Consider the following 23,614-nt stretch of genomic DNA (forward strand, 5'->3'; position numbering starts at 1 on the left):
TATCATCTGGAAACTGTCCTTATGGTACCTCCAAAGTTTGGTGCAGTTTGGTTTAGGGGGTCCAAAGTTATGGACCCTCAAAACTGTAGCTTCCATCTCCTATTAGCTCCCATTGGGAACAATGGGGGATAGGGGCACCCCTTTTGGGAGTCCATAACTTTGGACTCCCTGAACCAAACCTCACCAAACTTGGGGGGTGGCATAAGGGCAGTCTCCTGAAGATACGCTGAAACTTTGGTGCCGCTAGCCTAAAAACCGCACCCCCTGCAGGCCAAACATGGAAAACCACTAAAAATACCCAAAAACGAACTCAGCATTTTGATGCCCCCCCCCACAAGGTGATGCCCTGGGCAGCTGCCCACCTTGCCCAATGGGCATTATGCCAGTGGTTACAATTAAATGGAACAGATTGACTTGATGGTTTCTCTTACTTCTATCTGCACCCCAAGAGTAGTTCCTCTGAGTCTGGTACAGACTTGTAACAGTTCCTTCACTCTGCTTCCCGCAACTCCAACCTCAACCTCATAATAGGTAATAGAAAAATATATTTATAGGTTTTTTCTGAAAGGGCATATGTATGCCTTTTCATGAGAAAGGCTTTGCAAGCTGTGCCACCCATTCTTGACCTGTGGTCCAATGTGCATTTATATCCTTTTCCACCAAAAGATCTAAGTTCAATTGTGAATTGAAGTTGGATCTTTGTACTGTGGTTCCAGCTGCTGCCAAAGCTACACTTCATACAAATCTACACAGCCAATCCAATCTCCAGTAATCAGTCAAAAGCCTTGATGGGCACACGCCCTACCTCTTCCCGCCTCCACCCTTGGCAGACGTCAGCGGGCTGCACGGTGACCTTGCCGTACCGCTGGGAACTCCTGAGTTAGGGAGAGAAGAAACTGTGTAATGTTGAGGGAAGCACAGAAACGACCGCCCCATTTAATGTGCAACTTTCAAGGGGGAACTGCAACATGACTCATATTATGGGAGGAATGGATGAGAACCGCAAATCTTCCACAGGTGGCGGCTCAGTCCCTAAGCGGGCACGAGCAAAGCGCAAGGCGCCCAGAACTTGTGAAACGCAATCCCTGGCGTTTTTGCATCAGCCCGCTGCCGGCGCCGAAAGACCCTCGCGCGACACCGTATGCCACCGCCTGGACGTGCGGGCAGCCCGGGCGGCGTCACAGCGGTGCGATGCGCATGCTCCGATTGACTTGACGTGTCCCCGCGCGCCGGAAGGCGTGCGAGTCTGTCTGTCTGAGGGCTTTCGTTTCGCTGCCGGTTGTCTTGGTTGTCGCTGTCATGGCCGAGGCGGAGGCGCTGAGGCAGCAGGCGGACACGGTGCGGCGACTGAAGCAGGAAAAGGCCCGCCCGGAAGAGGTAAGTCGGGCAGTGACCCCCTCAAGGGACTGTCGTTCCCCTCTGGGGGCTGTCAGAGCAGTCCCAGAACATTCCTGTCACTCTCGGGGGCCGCCATTCCTCTCTGCGACCTGTCACTCCATTCCCAGAGTCGTCTCTCTCTCTCTGGGCCCAGAGACTTAATTGAAAATCCAGTCCGCGTTTTTGTTGTTCCTTTTTGTATTCCTTTTTGTACATCCCCACTCAAGTGGCCACACGACACCCCTGCAGTGTAGTCCGCATTGAAGCTTTTTGTCTTCATTGCGGCTGCTTCGTGTTGCGACGTCCACGTGGTGGGTGGGGCTTAGCTTAATGGGTGAAAGCTGTTTGAGGGAGGCTGAACATTTCCTCTGGTGACAGACATTGCAGGAGATAGGGGTATGATGCCCTGTGTTTCTTCCCAGTACGTATGTTAGGCAGTGCTGAGTGAGGCTAGATGGCACTTTCCGGGCTGGCAAGATTTTATTCCAGCAGCAGCTTTGTGGACTAGACGCTGCTTGGCCGGATGCAGTGAGTGGATCGGTCAGAGCCCTTCGGGGGTAGAGCGGTATATTAAGTCAAATAAATAATAATAACAATAACCATTTATGCATGAGGTGCCTGCCAGTGGCATTTTGTCCATTTGCTTTATTTGAGTAAGGGCTTTGTATTTGTGGTGACATCTGGATGTGTTGGAGTCAAGACTGCATACGATGTCACCTCCACTGATTAAATATCTTCTTTTCAGATTGCTGAGCAAGTGGCAAAGCTCCTGGAGATGAAGGCAGCAATTTGCCCTGAGGAAGGGAAACAGAAGTTTGTCCTCAAGACACCCAAGGTAATCTCTTGTGATCTGTCTGCCCTCAGTGGGCAGTGCCAGTGCCAGCCTTGGTCATTCCTGTTGGGAACAGAAAATGTTAGGGGGCTCAAGAAAAAGTTTGTCACCTTTGTAAAACTAGACTTCTAGTTCTATCGGCACATTGGGCATGCACAGAGTGATAGGCCAAAGTATAACCACTAAGTGCACTGCAATCACCTTCATGGAAGTTGTAATAGGATGCGCCTTTAAATACAGCTCTGCGTGCAAATCTGTCCAGCCGGCAGCTCTGTCTCTGAATTCTGTTGCACAGTGTCGTACAAGAATGCGTGTTTGTGAAATAGGCTGCCTGGTCCCTCAGAATCTTGTTGAAATGGCTGCATCTGCAGTGAGGCTTGGTCTGGCGCATGCTAGTCAGTGCCCCATCCTTGCTCAAGAGCAGGTCGATCATGCCAACGAGATCAGTGACTCAGTCCATTGAGCTGCATTGGTCACTTTCATGGGGGAAGGGGCAGCGTCCCAGTCAGCTTGCTGGCCATGACACAGTAAGCCTGTTAGGAGGCAGCATGGCTGCATTGTGACTGTGCCCTCCCCAGACGTGGTGCAGCCACTCATTCCCCAACCCCCCAGATTGCAGTGCCCATCTGTTACTCCTCCTTCTTTGTCCTTCTTCAAGATTTTTCTATTCCAGATCTCCAGATTCTCTATTTAACTTATTTAGCTTGTTTTAGGCCTTCAGAACAGCCTCTGTGGGTTTTTTTAAAAAAAGTCAAGGCCAGAAACTGTACCCCTGTATTTCTGTATGTACCTATAGCAGGGTGCTTCCTCATCTGACCTTTTCTCCTTTCCTCTCTCCCTGTGCCTGTTTTAAGAACATAAGAACATAAGAACAAGCCAGCTGGATCAGACCAGAGTCCATCTAGTCCAGCTCTCTGCTACTCGCAGTGGCCCACCAGGTGCCTTTGGGAGCTCACGTGCAGGATGTGAAAGCAATGGCCTTCTGCTGCTGCTGCTGCTGCTCCCGAGCACCTGGTCTGCTAAGGCATTTGCAATCTCAGATCAAAGAGGATCAAGATTGGTAGCCATAAATCGACTTCTCTTCCATAAATCTGTCCAAGCCCCTTTTAAAGCTATCCAGGTTAGTGGCCATCACCACCTCCTGTGGCAGCATATTCCAAACACCAATCACACATTGTGTGAAGAAGTGTTTCCCTTTATTAGTCCTCATTCTTCCCCCCAGCATTTTCAATGAATGCCCCCTGGTTTTCCCCTATAGTCAGCCTTGTTATAGTTCAGGGGTAGGGAACCTGCAGCTCTCCAGATGTTCAGGAACTACAATTCCCATCAGCCTCTATCAGCATGGCCAATTGGCCATGCTGGTAGGGGCTGATGGGAATTGTAGTTCCTGAACATCTGGAGAGCCGCAGGTTCCCTACCCCTGTTATAGTTACTGCTGCTTGGCCCTTGCGTTGGTGTAACTCTGATCCATATTAAACATTAGTGGTATGCTGCTTTGCACCAGCTTATGATAATGGTTCTTCTCACTTATGAGCCTCTTTACAGGGCAGTTCCAAGCAGAATTGTACCCTTCTAACCCCACTGAATTCTATTAACGTAGAAAGGTGTAACTCTGCTTAGGAGTCCATTGAGCTTAGGAAAGCAGAACTATTCCTTTCATGAAAAACATGCTGGTCATGTTTTGATCTTCAGAAAACACTGTTGCTAGAATTTGTAGCCAGAAAACACAGAGCCAAATGAAATATACTCTTGTATTCGTCTTCTTTCCAAGAACAAATCTGTTAAAATGCTTTTCTACAGATTGTATCTGGGGTGGTAGAAACCTTTCCTGCTGGCTAAGGGATATTTGCTGATCTGATGACATCTATTTTCCCCTCAATATTAAAAACCAAAAAATGTTCTATCCAGAGTGCCACCCCTCTGTGTTTACTGTAGTGTGTCTACGATCCACCTAAATTCCAGAGACCATGACCACTGAAATATTTTCTGCAAGTAGCATAATTCTAAATCTGCAAAGAGAAACTTGTTCCAGAATTTCCTGGCGTTCTGCTTTTTAAAGTATTTTCTTATTGGGCAGTGCTGCACTTGAGCCACTGAGAATGTCAACAAAATGGTGTTGTGGACTGATTTAATAGATCACAGAGATCTGTGTTCAGAATATTGCTTGTTGGAATATTCCCAGTCTCCAGGAGAGAGCCAGCATATGAAGCCTTCAAGTTCATGAGCCAGGGCAAATTGGCTTGGTGGTGGCCTGCACTGGCGTATTTGCCTAGGGACAAGAGGTACCTCTTGTCCCTGGGCGCCACTAATCTGGTTACATGGGGGGCGCAAAATCGGCCCTCCACGTGACCAGGTAGACGGCAAGGCAGCAGAAAGTCCTGCTGCCTCATTGTCTTCGAACACCCTCGACCCCGCCCATGTCGTCATCGAGCGCCCGGCTGCTGCCCACCACCACCTGCCCCTTGCTCCTGGCAGCCAGCAGTCCCTTCTGCCCGGCCAGAAGAGACTGCCATACCCGGCCTCCAAGAGCCACTTTTATAAGCACTGAGGCCGTGGGTAGAATTGAGGAAGCATTGCCACGCCCCCAGGGCAGGGTGTGGGTGTGACCACACACCCATGAGCCCTGCCCTCGGCCTCAGTGCTTATCAAAGCAGCTCTCAGAGGCCACGGACAGCAGTCTCTTCAGGCCTCCCCGGAGGGACTGCCGGCTGGGAGCCAGGAGCAGGGGGGGGGGGCAACAGTGCATCCTCAACCCTGCCCATGTCAATGATGACATGGCCAGGATCGGCAACCGGGAAGGAGACTGTTGGTTGGGAGCCGGGAGGGGGGCGGCAGCTGGGCTGGGAGGGCGCAGCCCCGTTTGGCCCCCCAAGCACAGGGGGAGCGCCCGGAGACAATTTGTCTCTGGGCACCATTTCCCCCGATACGCCTCTGGTGGCCTGCATGCTTGTGCCTGCTTTTTCAACCCATGCATGTTGGTGTGGAGATGGGTTGTGTTGTGTGGAGAACTGCCGTCGGTGACAATTTTGTGTAAGGCTCAGTTATGTAAAGTAAGCACAGCTGCCATTTGCAGCCATATTGGTGTAGAGAAGGTGGAGTGACAGGAAGCTCTGAGGCTAAGAAAAAGAAAGATCTGGGGACATCCTGTTGTGCATTAATAACCACTGGAGGGCGCTGTCCCATCTGGCGTGCACGTCTGTTTGGGCTGCTGGAATGCATTCCCCCCACCCCTTCAGATTCCGTCAGTGCCCTGCCCCTCTGCATCTTAGCAGGAAAGGAGAGGAGAGACACAGACTCCCTTCCATTGACCTGCTTTATATTATGTTCAGGCCAACTTGTGTTTCAGTCACTTCATCAGGTGCATTTACAAACACTTTTGTGACCAAAACTGCAACTTCCTTCTCTGTCCATCTGTCCATCCCGTCTGTCCCCCCTTCCCCAGTTTTGTAACAGAGAAGGACAGCTGTTGGGTATGAGTCCCGGAGAAATTTTATTTATTTTATCTGTAGCAGGGGTCCCACCCACCCCCCAAGTTTGTTTGTTTTTTAGAAAGTGGGCTAAAGCCGGGTAGAGCCTAGCATGGTTTTTGATTGACTCTTGGAGATTTGACTGGCTGTGCCACCACAGCACAAGGATCTGCACTGTGTTACTCAAGGTATGGCAATCATTTTCTGATTGACTCCGCCTCCTGCAGCAGCCATTTTGTGGCATCCATTTTGTTCCTGTGCCTATTATACTCTGTCAGAATTCCAGATGTACCCACAGCCTCTGAAGGGTTGGGGGTCGCTGATCTATAGCTCACCGTTCTAATTGAGTCTCAAGTTGGATCTCTTGAACTGTGTAATCAGACAGCATAAAACATCCAATAAGAATGCTGTGGAATGAAGATTACTAAATTAGGAAAAAACGCAAAAGAAAAAGGTGTCAGACGTGCTATATCAAACAATACATGATATTAAAGAACAAAATGCAGTCAATAAACATTGCAGTTGTCTACAAACCTGTCTCTTTTATAAACAAACTTCCTCCTGAACCATTCTATTGTGCTGCAGCCCTGCGCCCTTTCTAAAAATGCCATTATACATAATTCAGTTTTACACCATCTGCAGAAAGATAGATGCATGGGAACCTTTATAGTCTTCTCAGATAGGTTTCTCAGAAAAGTGAGGGCTACCACAGAGAGTTGCAGATATTATCCATTTTCGGTTCAGTCAGCCTTTATTGGCATGAGTTACATACAAAAGTTTGAAAACATAGCAATTTAAAGAACAACATGAATAAGAATTTCCTGTGCTATGATCTCAGATCCTCATGGTTATAAGGCGAAATCTAGCCACCAAGCTGATCATGCAGGCCCCTATAATAATTCTGTTTTGTTAGGAAGAACCCAGTCAGGTTTCTCAAGAGCCCTTTTTAATGCCCCTAAGTTTACCCCTAATGTGGTCGTTAGACAGGAGGTGGGTCTCTTAAAAATAGAAACCACGGCTTGGTTGATAATTATTGGATTCTGGCTGAATTTGCATCTCTGTAAAGAGGGGATTGGAAAGTGACATTTCTTGTTGGCACCTGCTTTGCTGTTTCAGTTTGTGGTCTCACCCCCCTTTCTTTCTATCCGTTGATCCTCAGTTCTGTCAGCTGTGCTCATCTGAGTCCTGCCTTCTGAAGATCCTACCCTAAGGCTCAGATGAGCACGGCTGTCAGCAGGGAGCCTAGCAAAGAGGCAGTCTCGCAGGGGTACGTAAACATGTGGCCACACTATGAGGCCACACAGGGCTTCATAGGCGAATAGTTTTATTGCATTGTTCATTGGATGTCTCATCCTATTGATTGCACTGACTTAATACCATGGAAACCTCCTTGGGACTCAGTCAGAAAAGCGGACTATAAATAAAATGAATAAACAAACTGGGGGTGGGGGGGGGGCACACACTGGCCCAGATAGAGAAAAAAAGAACTTATTTACCCCAGTGAGATCAGGGCTCTGCGGGACTTGAATGGTTTCTGCAGGGCCAATTGGCCATGCTGGCAGGGGTTGATGGGAATTGTTGTCCATGAACATCTGGAGAGCCACAGGTTGCGGACCCCATTCTAGCCAGCCAGCCTGCCTGACCATCGTTGGCGTCCTGCGGGTGCAGTGGGGGGCTGGGTTTTTCACAATCTGTGGTTGTTTTTACTGTTTTACTGGTGGTTGGTTTTATGATTGTATTTTATGATTGTTTTATGATTGTATTGGTTTTATGACTGGTTGTTGTCCGCCACCCTGAGCCCTGCCGGGGAGGACGGGATAGAAACGGAAACCTAAATAAATAGAACTGGAAACATGAATTTAACATCATCTTGTTTTATTTCGTGCAGTAAATACAAACGTGCATGAAGTTCTTGTCTTTGCTGGTTTATATGCTAACTTGACTCCTTCCATTGGTGGTGGCTGAACTCGTTTCGGAACAGATTGTTTTCTATACTGTCTCCAATATGTGGAGGTTTTTTTTAAAGCCATAATGGAATTAAGAGTAATTGGGGAGAGGCTACGCTAGGGTCAGAGGTTAGTTTTTTGTCCTGTTGATGGCCACTTCTTTCATTGTTTTAATAGAATTACGAGCAGCTGTGAAGTGTTTAGGATTAGGATGCATGGAAGCAATAATAAGGGAATTTGGTCATTAAAATTGAAACCCTGAAGGATGAAAAATGAGTCTGGCTTTTCCAGGCTGGCTCCTCGTGCTAAAGAAAATTTGTCAAAGCCTGTCTCGGGTCCGATAAAGCGAGATCCAATTAAAAAAGTAATAAATCTGTTCAGAGTGGGTTAAGATGAACCGGTGCCGGGAGACTCCTGTTATTTTTACTGCCGCAAACCAATGCCGCTATCTCTCCAGAATGATTTATATGCAGTCTATTTCATCCATGCTTGTTTGTTTGTTGGAAGGTAACCTAATCCCTTTTTTGGGCCGGCTCCCATTTGTCTCCTCCCGGTAGCAAGCACTATTAAGATCTGCAGAATCCAAGGTGAACCTTTGCGTCCAGAAACAATGTGTTCCCGGTCAAAGGGCAGCAAAACGTTTGCCTTGTTTTGCTGTCTAAGCGCTTGTGATCATAGCAGTTAATCAGGCCCCAGTAAAGCGACCGTATAACACTCTCTGGCTGCAAAGTTTATGGAGCAGATTCTTCTAGAATCTATATAGCATCTGCTGACTTAAATCCAAGACATTGGTGACCATGGCTCATCTGGATAAGAGCAGCATGTTTGTCCTTGAAAATGCGTTCAGCTCAAATCCACCCAGTTTTGTTTCTGCATGAGTCCCATAAATATCAATGGGCAAGCTACATAGAATTGCCACCTTCATTTCTTCAGCAGAAATTGTAAGCCCCTTTGAGTCTCCTACAGGAGAGAAAGGAGGGATATAAATCCAAACTACTACTACTACTACTACTACTACTACTACTACTCTTCTTCTTCTTCTTCTTCTTCTTTCCCCGCTGTGTGTCATTTCGGTGCATGTCTCTGAATTTGTTTCCTACTGACTAGTTAACAATGCAATCCTAAGACAACTTTTTTGAAAGCCCCCTTGAATAAATCTGAGTAGGATTCTAAATAGGCTCTAAGCACCAGCCTCTGCCATTTCTTCTCCTGATCTTGGCATCACAGTGGCGCTTCTCCAAAGAACATCTGGTAAGGGTGGCCATGCTGCATCCAACCAAGGGTCTGTTTCCACCAGTGTCCACAAAGTGTTGGTTCTAACCTTCAAGGCCATTAGTGGCCTTGGACCTACACAGTGGTGGGATCTAAAAATTTTAGTAACAGGTTCCCATGGTGGTGGGATTCAAACTGTGGCGTAGCACCAATGGGGCTGGTCAGGGCATGACGGGAGCAGGGCATTACTGGGCAGGGCTGTGGCCAGTCCTTGGGCGGGAAATGAATGCATGCAGGCGCAGGCTGCCACGCACACCGGTGCACCTCCTGCTAGACTGCTTCAAGTTCTGCGTGCTACTGCTGAGAGGAGGGGCGTAACTAAGGCAAAAATCACGTGGCAAAATCACCAATTAGTAACCCCCTCTCGGCACACACAAATAATTAGTAACCTACTCTCGGGAACCTGTTGCCATCTGAACCAGTCTGTTTTTAAAGTATATCTACTTTATAGTTGTATATCAAATCATGATTTTGTTGTTTTTATTATTATTGTTCACCACCCTGAGCCCTTCGGGGGAGGGCAGTCTAAAAGTTTAAGAAAGAAAGAGATATGCTTTCAGGCAGCCTTTAAACAGAGCATGAAGCCCCTCAATCCTGCCCATTTGCTGGTCCCCCAGAACGACCTGCAGAACTGTGATGCTTCTGTTCCGAATATGGCGCCAGTGGCATACCACTAATGCGGACATGGGGTATCCCATGTCCCTAAGCGCACATCATTTTGTAATGGGGGAGCACGCCGGCCAGGTCCCCATGCCTGGCCTCTCCTGCGGTGCAGTGACCCAACCGGCGCCTGGCAGCTCCCCCTGTTCTGGGGCACTTCTCACCAGGAGGCCAAGGATGACAGGAGCCGGCTACCGCCACAGCACCTGCCCAAGCTGCCCGCCACCAAGCTCCGCCCCTGACCTTCCTGAAGGCCAGCCTTTGCCCTCCTGAGGGCAGGAGCTGACCTGCAGGGAAGCCGGGGGTGGGGCTTGATGGTGGGCGGCCCAGGCGGTCGCCGCAGTGGCGCCCATCCAAACTGCCCTGTCCGAGCTCTGCTCTCCCCCGGCCTCCCTACTAGCTTCAGTAAGTGGGGCAGGGGGGCAGGGGTAGGTGGGGCAGGGTCATGCCCCTGGGGCATGCCCCCCTGCCTACCACTTATGCCTGGTAGTGTATGGCACAGTTGTATATGCACTGTGTGGCACAGTTGTAAGCACTGTATGGCACAGTTGACGCTTAGTTGATGTAGCTGACTGCATTTCATAGGCCTGTCCTCCAGGAACCTGCCTGCATCCCTAAATGACCATCACGTGCTTGGGCAATCACAGTCACAATTTGTGGTGAAAAGTATTTCTGTTTATTCTGAATCTTCTGCATGAGGTCTTACTTGGGTGACCCCCAAGTTCCAGATTTCAGAGGGGTGGAAGCTTTTTGGTCTTCTCCCTTTGCACCATCCAAACGAAACTCTTTAAATCTTTTTCATTCATGTCTCCATTTGTGGCCCTCCCCACATGAAATTTAAACCCCAAATGTTTTAGGCTTTCCATATAGAGACAGTGCTTTGAAAGAGAGCCTCAACAATTGTGCCTTGTTATTGAATGCTGCAGAATGTCCACCTTTTCTACCTGCTTTTTCTGAATATGCGGAACGTATTTAGTGGAATGGAAATCCCTCAGGGCTCTCTCTCTCTCTGACGTCCTTTTTCCTCAGGGTACCAGGGACTACAGCCCCAAGCAGATGGCCATCCGAGAGAAAGTCTTCAGCATCATTGTTGACTGTTTCAAGCGCCATGGAGCTGAGACGATAGACACCCCAGTATTTGAACTCAAGGTGAGATGGGACAGTACGGTGTAATGGTTGGAGCATTGGACCGAGAACTGGGAGACCCAGGTTTGAATCCCCACTCTGCTAGGAAAGCTTGCTAGGTGACCTTGGCCAGTCTCTCGCTCTCTTTCGCTGTAGGGATTGTGAAACTGCTTTCGATCCCCACTGACGAGAAAAGTCACAAATAGGTGAAAAGTGGCAAGGCTGGTAGAGGTGACTGACTTCACATAATTATTCATAATCTGATTTGTCTGTAACTTTCTATCAGCTGAAGGAGATTGTGGAAGGCTTGCATAGCTGCACTGACTTCCTGTAGAGTATGTATTGTCAGATCCTCTGAAGATGCCAGCCACAGATGCAGGCGAAACGTCAGGAGAGAATGCTGCTAGAACACGGCCATACAACCCGGAAACCACACAGCACCCAATATGTATTGTCAGTTACCTTACATGTGTATTTAAACCCGTGTCCCATCCTTTTTCTGTAATAAAGAGGAAAACTCAAAGCTGCTTACTTTGATATAAATCCAAAAAAGCCGAAAATCATAAATTGTCTGAAAGAAAGATAGCAAGTTCTGATAGTTAAATGTTTATTATTTTTATTTTTGCGAATTCGATGTTCTCTCAAAACAGGAGGTGGGGGAATTCCTGAAATTTAGGGCTCATCAAAGAAGGGTCTACTCCGTTGGTTGTGGTGGGCTTTCTGGGCTGTGTGGCCGTGGTCTGGTAGATCTTGTTCCTAATGTTTTCGCCTGCATCTGTGGCTGGCATCTGAAGATCTACCAGACTATGGCCACACAACCCGGAAAGCCCACAAAAACCAGTTGAATCTAGCCGAGAAAGCCTTCGACAAGTCTACTCCATGTTTGCCAAGGTGGGATTGCAGTGGGTTTAAAGGGGTTTGGAGCAGACTGTTTCCTTCATGTGCCAAAGTGCCAAAGAATATGCATCCCCAGAGAATTTGGGACTTTGTAGGAGCAGATTTTCACGTTACCCTTTATTGTCCTACTACGCTATGCAAGTCTATGACATGGCATTATCTGTGGGTTTCTTTGTTTCCCCCTCCCCTCTCCCCCCAATTAGGAAACTTTGACAGGAAAGTATGGAGAAGATTCCAAGCTCATCTATGACCTGAAGGACCAGGGCGGAGAGCTGCTGTCTCTTCGCTACGACCTGACTGTATCCTTGTTCCTGTCCTGGTCAGGAAGTGCCCCTTGAGCAAACCTGGTAATCTGTACAAAATCCTCAGATCCCATCATTGACCTCAGTTGCTCCAGCTCTATAGATGCATCCCGATTCCCAACTTCTTTTGGATTTTGTACCCCACAGCTTCTGTGCACTTTTGTGCACCTGTCCTTTTGTGGCAAGCAAGGATAAAGGGGGGAGATATACAGGACCTTGCAGATATCTGGAGTCTGTAAACCTAACCCCTCTCAATCTAACATTTAGTGCCAAGTTTTGAACACCACAGTTGATGCTCCCTTGTGGTCTCTGTAGCTGTTGTGCTCCACTATCTGTTACATGTGGCTTTTTGAGTGTTCCTTCTGGCCCTTGCCCTGACCTTTTAAAAAGGAGACAGAACTGAGTTTGTATTCCTGGACTGAATGGCTTCCACTACCTGTTTCTTTTGCTTCTTAATGTCTTTTGGTGGAACCTTCATCCTGCTGTTTCTTGAACCCTGAGCCCTCCGGGGGAGGGCGGTATAAAAATGAAATAATAAATATAAATAAATAAATAAATAAATAAATAAATAAACCCATCTCGGCAATGTTGATCACATTTTTCTAGTTGGGTAGGCTGAATTATGCAAGTTCAGCATTTGTTGGAAGACTAGCAGTAAAGCCTGTTGTACGAACAAATACAATGGGCTCTAGAAGATTGTTGGTGGGTCAATGGTGCCCACCAAGAGGGCTAGTCCAAGAGGGACGTAGATATAGATTTTTTATGGGGATGGGTCGGGGGTGGGGCCACACCCCCACCCACCCCTAGGGCATGGCCACGCCTCCACCTTAAAGGGAGAATCTGGGGTCCCTAGTTAAACAGCATTGAAAGTGATGCTGTTTTGATGTGGATTATGGACCCTCAAAGATATAGCCCCCATCTTCTATTAGCTCCCATTGGAAACAATGGAGGATAGGGGCACCCCCTTTGGGAGTCCATAACTTTGGACCCCCTGAACCAAACCTCACCAAACCCGGGTAGTATCATCAGGAGAGTCCCCCAAACAATCCCTGAAAGTTTGGTGCTGCTAGCCCAAACAATGCAGGCCAAAAACCAAAAAAGCACTAAAATGTTTTAAAAACCCACAAACTGGTGGGCGGAGCTTCAGACATGAATGTGGGGTTCAAACCCGAGAACCCCCCCCTTACCTACATCCATGGGCTAGCCCCTCCTGTGTTTCCTCCCTCCTTAGTCCTGCAGCACCAACTCCCTCCTCATCTTCGTCCTCTTCCTGGATGCCTGCATCAGTTAATCTTTAAAGTATCACAGAGCTATTTTGATTTGCCTCAGGCTAGCCAGTTTTTCCTTAATTACAGCTAGAGCAAGAGTCCCTGGAAAAGACAATCATGTTGTGTGTTAAGTACCATCAAGTTGCTTCCAGCTCATGGTGACGCTATGAATCAATGTCCTTCGAAACATCCAATCATTAACAGGGCTTGCAAACTAACACTAATGCTAAGGAAAGTTGAAAGCAGCATGAAAAGAGGTTAAGTCGCCATCTGCAAATTTTAAATTGTTTAAATTCTATGAATTTAATATTGTTATAGATTGTTTTTATATTTGTATTTATATGATGTTGATGTACACCGCCCTGAGCCCTCCAGGGTAGGGCGGTTTAAAAATGGAAATGGATGGATGGATCGATGGATCACCCAACATGAGAGGGATTAACTCAGTCAAGGAAGCCCACAACCCTCAGTTTGCAAGACCTGAGCAAGGCTGTCAACGACAGGGTTTGGGAGATTATTAATTCATGATACTGGCAAGGGATGATGGGAACTGTAGTCCATAACATCTGGAGGGCTTCGAGTTTGACACCTATGAGAGTATTCCAGATGTATCAATGCCCCTTCTGCCTCCCCCCTCCCGCTTTCACACTTCTACCCCCAACCAACCAAAGCATTTCAAAAAGAACGCGAGCTAGACCCCAGGCTGGGGAAAGGGAGATAAGATGCCACCTGGCCCCGGGCACCTCTACTTGGTTACCCTACGCCAGTGGTTCTCAACCTTTCTAATGCCGGCACCCTTTAATACAGTTCCTCATGTTGTGGTGACCCCCAACCCTAACATTTATCCATTTTACAGATGGAGAACACTGATGCAAAGAGTCTTAGGCGACCCCTGTGAAAGGGTCGTTCGACCCCCAAAGGGGTCCCTACCCACAGGTTGAGAGCCACTGCTGTATGCTAAATCAAAAGTGGTCATTCGTACCATAACCCGTCGCCCAGCTCAAAATGCCCCCCAAGTATACCTTGGGGTTACCTAGGCTGCTCTGACCTGGATGGTCCAAGCTAGCCCAGCGCCATTGGCTCTCGGAAGCTAACCAGTCTGCTGTGAATAGAGGAAGTAACCACCGAATTCCACTGTTTTGTCTGTGTTGGTTTTTACTGGTTCTGTGTAAGCCCCACTCCTAAGCCATGTGTGGATATTGGCTGGAAGTGAGTTGTGCACCCTTCCTTCCTTCCTTCCTTCCTTCCTTCCTTCCTTCCTTCCTTCCTTCCTTCCTTCCTTCCTTCCTTCCTTCCTTCCTTCCTTTCTTTCTTTTCGGGTGTCCTGGGAAGAATAAAAGTGCGCCCACCTGGTCTGAGATGTTCTCCTTAGCCTTCTTTTCTCAGGTGCCGTTTGCTCGTTATTTGGCTATGAATAAAATCAGCAACATTAAACGCTACCATATTGCCAAGGTCTACAGGCGAGACAACCCAGCCATGACGAGGGGCCGCTACCGAGAATTCTACCAGTGTGTGAGTATCTGCAGGGGCCCAACTTTGCCTTCCTTTCACACGGCTCCGACCGCTCTTCCTTTCTCTGGCATGGCAACTGTGCAGTGGTGGGATCCAAAAATTTTAGTAACAGGTTCCCATGCTGGTGGGATTCAAACAGTGGCGTAGTGCCAATGGGGCTGGGCAGGGCACGACGGGGGCGGGGCATTAATAATTTCTCTGTTACTGTAAAAAACTCTTACTGTAAAAAAAAAGTTCCTCATTTCCAGCTGGTATCTTTCTGTCCATAATTTAAACTCATTATAGCAAGTCCTATCGTCTGCTGCCAACAGAAACAACTACTTCTCCTCTAATTGACTGCCTGTCAAATACTTAATATTCTCAAATACTTAATTTTGTTTCTAGAAATCAAAAGAAGGATACTGTCCTTAAACAAGGAACTTGACCATATTTCTAAAACATGTTTTTAAAACAGCCCAACAGGGAGAATTATCCCGTTTTCTACCTTCGCTAACCAGCCACATAGGAAACAATAGGACTTTATGATTTTTGGACCTAATGGAATTTCTAACGGAAAAGCGGACCCAATTAGTAACCCCCTCTCGGCACACACAAATAATTAGTAACCCACTCTCGGGAACTGGTGAGAACCTGCTGAATCCCACCTCTGCAACTGTGCTTCCCCGCCCTCTCCCCCTCTCGGCTCCAGGGCTGGATCCCTCTGCCTGTGTTGCTTATGCGACCAGAAGCCTCCAGAGTTCTTCATGCTCCTTCCCTGCCTTCTTATCCTTCAGGTTTCCTACCAATCAAATGCAAACCAAACCCAAAGACCCTGCCCCCAGTGGACAAGATGAAGCAGCAATTGTTGCACATCTCGGTGTTCGGGGGGAGGGGGTTGACGCTTGTGGGCTTTAAGCAGCTGGCTCAGTCCTGGCTGGGTTGTGGGTGGAGCATGAACTCCAGTTGGAATGGGAGATCAGGCTAAAGTCTTCTGTGGGTAGGGAGGGAAGGAGCCCTGTCTGGCAGGTGAAGAGCTCTATGGGAGCCAGCACAGTGTAGTGGTTAAGAGCAGGTGGATTCTAATCTGGAGAACCAGGTTTGATTCCCCACTCTGCCGCTTGAGCTGCGGAGGCTTATCTGGGGAATTCAGATTAACCTGTGCACTCCCACACACGCCAGCTGGGTTACCTTGGGCTAGTCACAGTTTTTCGGAGCTCTCTCAGCCCCACCTACCTCACAGGGTGTTTGTTGTGAGAAGGGAAGTCAAGGGGATTGTAAGCCCCTTTGAGTCTCCTGCAGGAGGGAAAGGGGGGATATGAATCCAAACTACTCCTTCTAATCTGGAGAACCAGGTTTGATTCCCCACTCCTCCTCCTCTTCTTCTTCTTGAACCAGATGTGTTCCTCTTCCTTCATTCTTGCTGGGTGACCTTGGGTTAGGCACAGTTCTTCTTCTTCCTCTTCTTCTTCCTCTTCCTCCTCTTCCTCTTCTTCTTCTTCTACATCAAGCAAGCTTCATTTCCTGGGTGGGTGACGGGAGTCTGCTAGAAAATCTGAACGAGCCCTGGGAATGGGGGAAGCCAGATGCTCCTCTGGTGGAGAGCATGTCATGTTCTGAGGTGGCATCTGCGCCCACCGCATGAGCTGCTCCGCTCTCATCTGAAGCATTTGGAGTCCGTTGCGTGAGGGGAGTTTTTTAGAACTGAATGCAAAATGGGTCAGGTTGTCTTAGATCCCTGGTGGCGAACCTTTGGCACTCCAGATGTTATGGACTACAATTCCCATCAGCCCCTGCCAGCATGATGGGAATTGTAGTCTATAACATCTGGAGTGCCAAAGGTTTGCCACCACGGGGCTAATCTGAATTCCCCAGATAAGCCTTCACAGCTCAAGCGGCAGAGTGGATCTGATGGGAATTGTAGTCCATGAACATCTGGAGTGCCATAGGTTCGCCACCACTGCCTTAGATAATTCTACACCAAACAGCCTCTTATACCATACCCAGAGGGGCAACACACAGAGAGGATGGGGGGGCGGGGGAGAGGTTTCAGGCATTTGTGGGAACACTAATATTTCTGGCTTGTCACGCTTAGTGACCGCTGTCAATTATCTGGGCCTAAAATAGAGATATGCCTGGCCCCAGCAGGAATCCCTTTGCTTGGAGAATCCTTCTGTATTTGTTGCAAATCCTTCTGTATTTGTTGTAGGATTCTAAAAGATACCTACAGGTGGATGTGAAGGGTTTGAGGCAAGAGGAGAAAGCTAGGGCAGGGAGCTCCTATCAGCAGATCTCAAAGGGGCCATCAAGGGCCTGAAAACCCCTTCCTGCCTGGGGCTACATTGTGACCAGTGTGTGCCCTCAGGGGAAGGCAAGGGGGAGATCCATGCCAGGGAATTCATAGTCAAATCCTAAACAATAACCTGAAACAATTTGTGCTCTTTATTGTTTTGTCTTTTTAAATTTGAAACAGCCTTCTTCGGTGTTTTAAATACATAGGAAAGACTTCTCATACACACGTTGTTTTTTGCAATTTGATTGTATCGAACCATTCCCCTGCATTTGTTCCTTTTCACATTCTCCTCTTCCCCTGGTGAAAATCTGAATTGGAGCCTTTGTGCAGCTGACTAAAATGCTCATAACAAATTGTGATACTTGGAATTGTAAGTTATAGGTACAATTTAGAAGAAATACTCAGTTTTTATGACTTACTGTGCTGCGGGTAGATAAAAATGTGTGCGCAGAGATGGGGATGTGATAGGGAATGATCTGTTACTGGTTCAGGTACATGGGGAGGGATTTTAGTGGGGGGGGGGTGTTGGTTCTCTGGAACGCAAAATCCGAATTTCTGAAGCTTTCTGCACCCTGGACGGGCCTCTCTTTTTGCCGTGTCCTGCATTATTTGCACAGAAGAAGAAGAAGAGTTTAGATTTATATCCCCCCTTTCTCTCCTGCAAGAGACTCAAAGGGGCTTACAATCTCCTTGCCCTTCCCCCCCTGACAACAAACACCCTGTGAGGTAGGTGGGGCTGAGAGAGCCCCGAGAAGCTGTGACTAGACCTTGGTCACCCAGCTGGCGTGTGTTGGAGTATACAGGCTAATCTGAATTCCCCAGATAAGCCTCCATAGCTCAGGCGGCAGAGCTGGGAATCAAACCCGGTTCCTCCAGATTAGATACATGAGCTCTTAACCTTCTACGCCACAGGAGCTGCATAAAGCATCCACGGCTTGTGTGTTCCTCCTGAAATGGCAATGATTGTTGATTTGCTTTCCACTGGTGGCTCAGCTGTGTGAGTTTCTATGTCAACTGTTTGCTCCCGTGTCCCCCCACAGATGTGTATATACTGTGGGTGTTTTCATTGCTGCTGTTTGCGCCCCCCAGGATTTTGACATTGCTGGCCAGTTTGATCCCATGATTCCTGACGCAGAGTGCCTGAAGATTGTGCACGAGATCCTAAGTGCCCTGCAGCTGGGAGATTTTCTCATCAAGGTGAGCATAAGGCTGGGGCAGGGTCTGCAACCTGCGGCTCTCCAGATGTTCATGGACTACAAATCCCATCAGCCCCTGCCAGCATAGCCATCTGGAGAGCCACAGGTTGCAGACCCCTGGGCTGGGGCTTCATGCAACTTTATCCTAAATGTGCATGGAAAAGGTTTCTCAACAGCTGGTTTTTATGTCCTCCTTGCCCCTCCCCTCCCAAATATCCCAGCTCTGGAGCAAAGAACAGCAGCTGTTACTATCTGTTGTGTCTCCACATCCATCCTCAGTATTTTCTCCACTACTTTTGCCACCTTTTTCTTTCACTCACATGTGCCGGTGGGCACTCTCGTTTCTCGTCATGGCAGGAGTTCTGCTGTAGTGGCAGGGGCTGATGGGAATTGTAGTCCATGAACATCTGGAGAGCCGCAGGTTGCAGACCCCTGATCTACAGGCAGTGCCTGAGAATCTGGAACCAACAATGTCCCCTCTTCTCTATCTGAGTCTTCCTCCCAGGGGTTCCCATTCAGACCAGGCTGAGCCCTAACACTGCCCCTTTCTCACTGGTGGAAAATAAATGTGTTTATGCCTAAACATCGTGCTCTTGGAAGACCGACTCTGGATATTACTCAGTTAGGAACCTTCCTCGAATCTTATCGCTGGATGATATGTAGCCGGTGTGCTCAAGGTCCCAGAGCAGCAATCGCCTTGTTCTTAAGCACTTGCTGTCTCCATCTGCCACCAGTGTTATTGCATTGTTTTCTTTATGTATATTGTTCTTTTTTACTTAGGGTTTTTCCCTGTTCTTTTTCGGAAGGAAATGAAAAGAGGATTAAAAGGCAATATACATAAAGAAAAGCAAAAAATATAATAACCATGCTGGTGGGTCTAGGAAGCAAGCACTTAAGAAAAGGGACGTAGAAAATTATCTTGGCGGAACCTAACCGTTTCTTTTGCTGGGCATCTTTTTTTGTAGGGTGTTGTGGGTTTTCCAGGTTGTTTTCCAGTATGTCCATGCAACCCGGAAAACCCACAACCCCCTAGTGATTCTGGCCACGAAAGCCTTCGACAATGCATCCTTCTTTCCTTCACCCTTTGATGGCTTCTTTGCCATCTTCAGATGCCTGATGTTGTGATACACCAAGGACTTTGTTAGACCCCCATCTCCCCCCCCCCCCAAAAGCCTTTTTGTCCAGGGGCCACACTTCCTGGATGAAAGAGGTTAACGTGAAGCAGGAGGATGAAGTCCCCGGATGTTCCTTCCACCCTTCTGCCCTTTCAGATGGTAGGAGGAGGATGGAGTAAGCAGTGGGGGGAAACCCACATGTCCTCCTCTTGTGTAAGACTGTCTGTTCTGTCTGTGGCTTCGCTATTGGTGATGGGAAAATGCACGGGTCCTTCAATTCTAGGTCACTAGCCCTCCAAGTGTGAAAGCTTTATTTCCAGCCTTTGGGTGTGGAATAGTGGCAGGGACAAAAACCAAACTGAAGAGGTGGACATTCATTCTTTCCCCATTGCACGGTAGGAAAACCGTGGATTGCTACTGAGAAGAGCTTAATATCCTTGCAGGTCAATGACCGCCGCATTCTTGACGGGATGTTTGCAGTTTGCGGGGTTCCAGACAGCAAGTTTCGAACCATTTGCTCCACTGTGGACAAGCTAGACAAGGTAAGAATCCAAAGGTGGCAGAGTCTTCAGGGTAAGAGGAAGTGTTGGGCTCAAGGGTGGAAGCCCCAGCAGCATCTTCCCTGTCAAGAAATGCCACAGGGTTGCTGTCAGTGAGCTCCCATCAAATGCAAAAGCATTTCTGCAGCCACACATGGAAGGGGTGGTAGAGTTGGGACCAGTGAGGGTTAAATGTGTCGGAAGAGGGGGAATGAGCAAGCAAATGGATTTCAATGATAATTGCTCCCAACTCTTTTCCAAACTGCCTGTCTGGGCAATTCCAGAAGGGTACTCTCCAGGATTATTTGCCTCTGTGATTAGGGGGGTGGGGGGTGTTCCTACACCTTTGTTTTTTAAAGAAAACATTATATGGCCGGTACAGAAGAAGCCCAGATCTTCATGAATGATTGGATAATTCCCAAGGGGTACATAACTTCCTTTATTCCTTTATTTGTCTTCATTGACAGTCTACCTTTCTCACTGAGATGCAAGGCAGTTTAGCAACTATAGAAAACAATTCAGATGAGATCTGCAGTAGAGCTAAGATTGTGTGTGTTAAGTGCCGACCTTTGGTGACTCTCTGAATTAATGACCTCCAAAAGTCCTGTCATTAACAACCCTGCACAGGTCCTGAAGACTGAGGGCCCTGGCGTCCTTTATAGAGTCAGTCCATCTCATGTTGGGTCTCCCTCTTTTACTTCCTACCATTATTTTCTTTTCCAGTGACTCTTGTCTTCTCATAATGCACGATAGCCTCAGGTTATTCATTTTAGCTTCTAGGGAGAGTTCAGGCTCGCTTTGATCTAGAACCCACTTATTTGTCTTTTTGGTGGTCTATGGTATCCATAAAACTCTCCACCAATACCACATTTCAGAGAAATCTAGTTTCCTTGGTTACATGTCCTTAGTATGTAAAAGTGGTCTTAGTGTACTGGTGAGATTTCAGATGCAGTCTCCTTTCTTAAAGAAGAGAAGAAGAGTTTGGATGCATTGCCCCACCCCGCCCTTTTCTCAAAGAGGCTTACAATCTCCTTACCCTTCCCCCCCCCCCCCAACAAACACACTGTGAGGTAGGTGGGACTGAGAGAGCTCCGAAGAGCTGTGACTTGCCCAACATCAGCCAGCTGGCACGTGTTAGAGTGCATGGGCTAATCTAGTTCCCCAGATAAGCCTCCTCAGCTCAAGTGGTGAACTGGGTGTGTTTCCCTGCTCCTGTATGTGAAGCCTGTTGGGTGACCGTGGGCCCAGCACAGTTCTCCCGGTGAGGCAGGAGGACATCTTGACAGAGATCTTTAGGGAGATAGGAAATAGAATCTTGAACTTCCTGTCTCCTTTATGTGGATCAGTCCTCTTCAGTCATTTTCCTGCCCCAGAGAGGAGCAGCAACTATTTCTGGGACTTCCTTTTCCTTTAAACTTACCTTTTATCCTTCCCTGCCCCTTACTGGTTCTCAGACCCTTGCCTATCCATTCCCCTGGCTAGTCTCTATATTCTGTCCTGTCTCCTTCCCTTTCTTTTTACTCTCCCTACGGCCAGTACGGAAAGAGCAGGCGGCAGAGGTGCTTGAAATCAAGCCTCACAACACCCACAGAGGATGACTTCTTAGGGGACGGAGAAGAGGAACTCTCACAGCCTCCAGGAAGGCAGAGGATCAAAGGAAACAGCTCAGATGCCCAAAGCCCGCTGGAGGCCACGTCTTACGCTGAGGTTTTCCCAGCTGAAGGAGGAGAGAAAGAACGCACCATAAAAAAGGTGTGAAAATGCCGTCGCAGCCAGGTTGACTCAGCGGGACTCTGCAGATCGATAAGGATTTCCGACCTGCAGCCACATCCACGGGAGAGGTGCAGGCATCCGATCCAACCTTACTGCTGCCCTCCCGTTTACTTGTGAGTAAGGACACCATCTCTGGGCACCAACTGATTCCTCCTGCAGTTATGGAATTATTTTTTAACAGTCCATGCTGGAGCAGATTGTTGCTTACCACGATTGGAGGGATTCCTATACGAAAGCCCCCTCCTCTAGACAGTCCTGTCAATCCACTCGCACGCCACCAAGAGGATCCCTCGATAAAGATTCTGAATCTAGTTGCTCTTTATGGCCACGTGAATCATGCACTAAAAAGAGGTGGGAACACAAGAGGGCATGAGAACATTCTCCCTTAGTACTTTCATCTCGCAGTGAGGGGGAGGAGGGAGGGGTTATGTCTGATGGCAAAGAAACCCCCAGCGAAGTACCTGAACAGTCACTGAGGTGTTTCAAGCCTGATGATTATCAGTACTTAAGTTCTTCAAGGACTGCAATAAATTCTCCTCAGTTGAGTTTCCAAGGTAGTCAAATTGCTTTGAAGCTGAAGGGGACTGTCGAACCTCACTCTTCTGTGAATCTTTGAGTTTCCTGGACAGTGCATTTGAAACAGCCTTTGGTGTTTTAAATAAGGGGGCCATGCTGGCAGAGGCTGATGGGAATTGTAGTTCATGAACATCTGGAGTGCCATAGAAGAAGAAGAAAAGTTTTGGATTTATATCCCCCCTTTCTCTCCTATAGGAGACTCAAAGGGGACTGACAATCTCCTTGCCCTTCCCCCCTCACAACAAACACCCTGTGAGGTCACTGGACACTGAGAGGAAGCTGTGACTAGCCAAGGTCCGCAGACTTCCCTCTGTGTGGGGAGTGCATAGGCTAACCTCTGAAGTTACCAGATCAAACTCACAGATGCAATGACGAAATGTTAGAACAGAATCAAACCCGGTTCCTCCAGATCAGAGTGCACCTGCTCTTAGCCACTACGCCACTGCTGCTCATAGGTTTGCCACCACGGCATTAAGGAGTTATGGAACACCCTTGTCATAATATATCTCTAAAGATTGCAGTTTTGTTTTCTCAGGTAGCATCTGGAGTGGTATTTTTTTGTGCTCTAAAAGTAAGAAGTGTTTTCCCAAACGTGGAATTAATTAGTGGAATTAAGAAACTCAAAAGTGTTGAGATCAATCCAATTTAATCTTAAATTAAGGATACATGCAAGATGTCTTCTGATCATCCTTCAAGTTGACCACCTGGGCAAATAGCCTCTATATGGGTGGACTAGCAGACAAATTCTATTTTTTTGGAGAATGAGGTTTTGTGGTGGTTGGCATCTTGCTTGATCGTCACTTTTAATTCGATTAAGTCTAACAGGTGTCAGCATTGGACTGCATTGTAGTTAAGAAAGCATTATAGTTTCCCACTAGCTGATGTAGCTCGTTGTGAGTTGCCTCCAAGTTCAAAGAAAGTGACTTCACCGTGATCTGAATATAAGCATTTTCAAAATAAAGGAAACTGAATTAGCTCAACGTATCTATTTAAAAATAGATTTATGGATCGTTGCTGGAACCCACACTCAATCTTATTAACTTCCTTGTGATTCTCCTCCCAAACAGCAAAGTGGTTTGAGACTGGAACGTTAAACAGTATCTTATATCCAAAAGTAAAATAATCCGATATTTTTGTCTGTCGCTAACGGGGGTAGGGTGAGTGGGTTGCATCATCTCTCCTTTTGTCAGGACCGTCATTGTCAATTGATCTCCTTCTTTTGCCAACGCTCATTTCAAAGTGATTAGTTTTAGTTTACATCTATACCCTATCAAAATATGAAATAGTGCACTTAATGTAAGTAGCAAAGAGTATATAGCAGTGATGGCGAACATTTTCGAGACCGAGTGCCCAAATTGCAACCCAAAACCCACTTATTTATCGCAAAGTGCCAACCGTCCGTTGCTTACCTGAATACGGGGTTTAGTTTAAGCAGTTCAGTATTCATAGGAGTAAGCGAGGTGAGTAGTCAGTGGCTTTGGCACGGCA

At 47.6% G+C, this 23,614-nt stretch overlaps 2 protein-coding genes across 2 annotated transcripts in view; one reads left to right on the forward strand and one right to left on the reverse strand.

The window, feature by feature from the left end:
• The window catches only part of IK (IK cytokine), a 375,513-nt gene that overhangs the window by 255,624 nt on the left and 96,275 nt on the right, over window positions 1-23,614 (reverse strand). The gene's annotated exons all lie outside the window — the stretch shown is intronic.
• LOC125443438 (histidine--tRNA ligase, cytoplasmic-like) overlaps window positions 1,207-23,614 on the forward strand; it is a 45,231-nt gene continuing 22,823 nt past the window's right edge. Inside the window, exons 1-7 of the mRNA XM_048515559.1 lie at window positions 1,207-1,377; window positions 2,123-2,212; window positions 10,584-10,703; window positions 11,780-11,875; window positions 14,533-14,658; window positions 18,017-18,124; window positions 19,682-19,780. Coding sequence (XP_048371516.1) covers window positions 1,300-1,377; window positions 2,123-2,212; window positions 10,584-10,703; window positions 11,780-11,875; window positions 14,533-14,658; window positions 18,017-18,124; window positions 19,682-19,780 — 717 coding nt within the window. The 5' untranslated portion in view covers window positions 1,207-1,299. The remainder of the gene's footprint in view (window positions 1,378-2,122; window positions 2,213-10,583; window positions 10,704-11,779; window positions 11,876-14,532; window positions 14,659-18,016; window positions 18,125-19,681; window positions 19,781-23,614) is intronic.

This window comes from Sphaerodactylus townsendi, linkage group LG14 (genome assembly GCF_021028975.2).
Source record: "Sphaerodactylus townsendi isolate TG3544 linkage group LG14, MPM_Stown_v2.3, whole genome shotgun sequence".
Lineage (NCBI taxonomy): Eukaryota > Metazoa > Chordata > Lepidosauria > Squamata > Sphaerodactylidae > Sphaerodactylus > Sphaerodactylus townsendi.